At 39.9% G+C, this 4,817-nt stretch overlaps 1 protein-coding gene across 1 annotated transcript; it reads right to left on the bottom strand.

Annotated features, from left to right (window-relative positions):
* Positions 1-212: 212 nt before the first annotated feature.
* CTLA4 (cytotoxic T-lymphocyte associated protein 4) lies at positions 213-4,515 on the bottom strand. Its single transcript, XM_042822178.1, has 4 exons — positions 4,176-4,515; positions 2,616-2,966; positions 2,052-2,161; positions 213-1,209 (listed from the first exon to the last, which is right to left on the bottom strand). Exons 1-4 carry the CDS (start codon positions 4,231-4,233, stop codon positions 1,111-1,113), a joined length of 618 nt encoding a protein of 205 aa, XP_042678112.1. The 5' UTR covers positions 4,234-4,515; the 3' UTR covers positions 213-1,110.
* Between the last annotated feature and the right edge of the window lie 302 nt (positions 4,516-4,817).

Consider the following 4,817-nt stretch of genomic DNA (forward strand, 5'->3'; position numbering starts at 1 on the left):
AGCATCTCTCAATCACAGCATGTCAGCTCTAACTAGACAAACTGAAGACCTGGCAGATTTTAATGGTGACATCTGAGGAGGAGAGCTGAGAAAGCTAAGTGTTGCCATGAGTGCACAAGCTTCCTCAGAAGGGCAAAACATAGGGTCAGAGGGGAAAGGTTCAGCTTGTCATCACTGCTTTCTAACATGTAGCCACTTCCTGCTGCTTCTGAGAATGGTGAATAAGAAATGAACTTGATTTGGGCAAAGCTTCAAGATTTTTATTGAATGGTACATAACTAATAAACAAGATTATACAGTGTCTGTATTTTCATGGAAAATAGACTCAGTTAAACACATAACATATTTCTGCCCCTTGGATAGATGCTAATTTAGCATTTGTAAAACTCAAGGCTCCAGCAGAGCTGGAATATCCTCCCAGCAAGAGCCCCAGAGGTCTGCTGTTGGGCAGACTTTCTCTCCAACCGTGCTGTCAGCACTGCCTCAGATATCATCAGTGTTAATTCCAGTACTGCACTGCTGAGACACAGTGCCAGAAAAAGGCTGAGATCAGGCTTTTAGAGCAGCAGTATCATCAGTGCCAGCCTACAGTGATGCCTTTGTGGAAGCACAGAGCACTAATACAAGAAATCAAACCAATAAACAGCACTGCATGGAAACAAGACAACATTCCTTTGTGCATTAGTGTGCCCTTCTGCCTCTTCCCCTCAGACCTGTAGGATTAACTTTGCAATGATACAAAAGCCTCTGCAGTAATAGTGTTTGGATTTCATTTGATCAGTAGACAAGGCACAATGTGACAATAAGATGTTCAACTCAACAGCAATATCTCTTAATGCTATACATATATATGTATATTTATATAAACTACATATTGGTACAATACAACTCAAAAAATCAATGGCCTAACATAGCCATTTACATGTGACAGGATTAACCTTGAAATATTAATGCATAAACTATTTATTCTCCTCCAAACTATAGAAGTTACAAATGTTTTCTCTCTTTTTGGTACACCTTTGTAATAAGAAAATACATTTTATTACTTTGACTTAAGTCAATTAGCAGATTCTCCTTTCCGCTAGGAAACAGACTCTCCATCTCCTTGTTTCAGTTAACAGTGATGTGAAATGGAATCACTTTTTTCTCTAGCTTTTCAGAAGGCATTTTCACATAGACCCCAGTCGTGAGACGTCGTCTTCTCTGGATCTGTAAGATATGGGAAGACAGGGAAATAAATGAGTGGTCACCTCTCTTTGCAGAACATCTATTAAGATTACTTGAGATAGAATCAGGAGTTAGAGGGTCCATTTAAGAAAAGATAGAGTCCTGCCATTCAACCAGCACTTTGAAGGTGCTCTTATTACAGTCCAGTCTTGGCTCAAAACTGAGTGTTTACACCGGACTTTTTAATTTAGCTTCTAGTGACAAGAGTGATTGAAAAATATGGGGCAAGAATACTATTTTGGTTTATGATTTGATGTGAGTTTTATTTCTACACTCCAGACCCCCACTGAAATAAGCAAACCAGATTTACATTTCTCATGCTTTTGTCTTATGCGGATGTTTCTAGCTGTGAAGTTAAAATATGCTATAAGTTACAATTCCTTCCTGCCACAGGGAGAAGCTTCTTTACATTTGTTTTGTACATAGATAAATAGTGAGAAAAGTAAAAATCAAATCCTAGGACTTCATGTGAAAAAGCCATGTGAAAATCAGGGTAGACCTGAAGACTGTTGCCTTTGATACCAGAAGTACCCAAGACTCCAGCCTATTCTAAGCATCCAAACCTAAGCCAAGAATCAGTTCAACTGATATAAGTTGTCTGCTACTCTGGCAACACAACTGAGCCGTAAACAAGTTTAAATAGTAAATCCAGCAAGTTCTCCTATTGCATTATTGCATCAGTACTGCAGTGCACTAGTAAAATGGTGCCAGAGCATCCCAGTGCATTTGTTCCAAACATTCTCTCTCGTTCTTGTTTCTTTCTCCTTGTTCTTGGCACACAAAGGGGCATTATTAGTAGGATGGGATTAGTTGATGCGACTCACCGCTTTGCCCACGACAATGGCTGAGATGATGATGCTGTAAAGAAAGAATCCTGAGGCAGTAGCTCCTAATACCCAGAGATGTATGGCAGTGTCTGGACAAGGTTCTGGATCTAAAACATACCATATTACACAACGCTTATCACATATGACCATCATAAAGAAGACCCTGGAGTCAACCATTAACATCCACACTTCTTTTCTCTACCATTTACTATCCCAGGATATTATCCTGCCCACTCAAACTCCAGTGAAAATAGAATTTATGTGCAGAAGAACAAACACTTTCCTCTTTGCTGTTTCTGCACTGACATTCCTAACTTCCAGGACACAACATTTATACTATATGGTATTGCATATGCTGTGAAACATCCATAAATTGCTAAATACATGGCATGTCTATGAATACATCTGCGTTGGGTGTCTACAGGAATAAGAGCATGATTCTCAAAGGCTGAATCAATGTTCAACCTCACTTCCTACAAACAGTACTCTGAAGATCTCTGAGACATACAGCAACATTTGTAAGCTGGGAATATCACAGTACTGGAAAGCAGCCTGGCTTACCAATCACATAGAGTTGTGTCCCGTTTCCCTTGTTCATGAAGTATGGTGGAGGGTACATCCGCTCCATCTTGCAGACATAAAGACCAGTATCATTAGCTTGCAGGCCTGTGAGGGTAAGGGTCACGTTGTTTCGGCCCGGGCTGACATGGCACTGAATAACCTCTTCCACACTGAACATTTTAAATTCCATCGTGTAGGTCGAAGCACAGATTTCAGTGAACTTGTCACCTGTCTGTTTGAGCAAAGTCACTCGAATTTCCTTTGCATTCCCAATGTGCTTGTAGTTACACACCAAGCTGGCAACTCCTTGCCTGTTGGCCAGTACTATTGCTGGCTGAGTCACTTCCATTACTGCAAGGAACAAAGAGCATCATGGTAAGTTAACTGTACAGAAATGGTCTGCAGTCATGTAATAACTTGATAAATTAATAACATGTAAAAAATTTGAAACCTGTACTAAAAGAAAGAAGTCCTACCACCTCCTGTCACGTGTGGATAACTCCTAGAAATGCCTCTATATCCTTTCAAAAAAAATCCTTCAAGACCACAATTAACATGAAGACTGCATTAATATACTGAAAAATACTGACATGCTTTCATTATTATAAGTGATATTAGAAATCTCAGCAATTATTTGTTCCCAAGTAATAAGTAACTTGACCACTTATTGGAGCAATGACCTGCAAGCTTCAATTTCCTTCTTAACACACACTTTTAGATGTACAAAAGAAAACAAATATATAGACTTCAGATGGTAAAGATGAAATTTGTAAAGTTAGGAATTTAAACCATAACTTCTACCTGGTGGAAATAAACATATTGCCATTTAGAAATTAACGGATTGACATCCTGTACGAAACATAGAACAGAATCCTTAGGGTGACAGTAATACTGAATAAAAACTGTGTTTCCATTTTGTATTCCTGATCTTTTTACTCCAGCTATTCCCAAGTCACTGGATAGAAAGATGTATGTTCTAAGCTACAGTATAGCAACACACAGCAAAGCCTGATGATCATACTGCAAAAAATCTTCACAAATCTTAAGGGGAAATTTGTTCACCATGTGTGTCTCCACAGGCTGTTTTGTACAACTGCTGTATTCTGTCCCTCAACACGATGGGAATGCATTTTTGCTTTAGTGAGCCATGAGTGCTCAGTATTATTTATTCAATTTCATATTAAAACAGTCCATTTCTGGGCTGAGTTTACCTTCTTCAGTTCTGCAGTGCAAGAATATGGGAAGGAGATAAGTAAAATCTCTCCATCCATTCAAACATCTATCTCCACCTTGTCAGCTGCCAACTTCACCCACAAGGCCTGGTTTGTCAAAATATTTCTTCCTTCGTGAGCTGCTCTGAGTCCTGCCCAACCTCTCTGCAGGTGTCTTTGCTCTTGAGTCTGTGTTTGGTTTTCCAGACACCTCTCAGAGCCCTAGACTTCTTTCCCAGACTGTCCTATGGAGAGACCCCACGTCATCTCCTCTTGTACCCAGCCCCCGTCCTGCAAAGGTGTCAAAATGAGAAATTGTAGACATCCCCAGCTACCTTCATCTACCCACCTTTGGCAGTGGCAGTGGCTGCGCAGAGAAAGCTCACGGTGACCCATGCTGAGAGCATTCCTGCGCCGAGACAGATGCTGTAGGAGCTGAAAATATCTGATGCCTTCAGACTGTAAGACAAACTGGAACTCTCAGGACTGGAATAAAGGTAACGCCTTTCAGGATACTGAATCTTCGAAATGTTTGAACCCACACAGAGTCAGTGTGTATTTATATAGCTGTGATCCCAGATGCTGTACCTGAAAGTAATATGAAGCTTTGTTTTGGTTTTACGAGAAAGGAAGTAGTGGGTTTGATTAGTACGTGCATAGTTAACCTCAAACAGCATGAACAAAAACAACTATTCAGCAGATGGAAAATATATATTCAATCTGAAACTGCCATCCATTCTGCTTTGAGAACTGGGGGGAGGAAAGTAATCATCCAATAGAGTAGTGCAGGGCCATTAGTGCAGCTTCCTTACACAACCATAACGTTTAAAATTCTAGCAGTCATCAGTTATTTTCTATTAGGACAACATACAAAGAACTATTTTTGCCTAACGTGACACAGTGAATCAGTGCAAGCTATCCTGTTTATGGAGGACTTCCTTCCACCTCTAATATCTTTGTTTCCTTTAATGTTAGTGCTTTTGATGTTTAA

The sequence above is a fragment of the Centrocercus urophasianus genome, unplaced genomic scaffold (assembly GCF_019232065.1).
Source record: "Centrocercus urophasianus isolate 14NV4802_14NV808 unplaced genomic scaffold, USGS_Curo_1.0 seq_20, whole genome shotgun sequence".
Classification (NCBI taxonomy): Eukaryota; Metazoa; Chordata; class Aves; order Galliformes; family Phasianidae; genus Centrocercus; species Centrocercus urophasianus.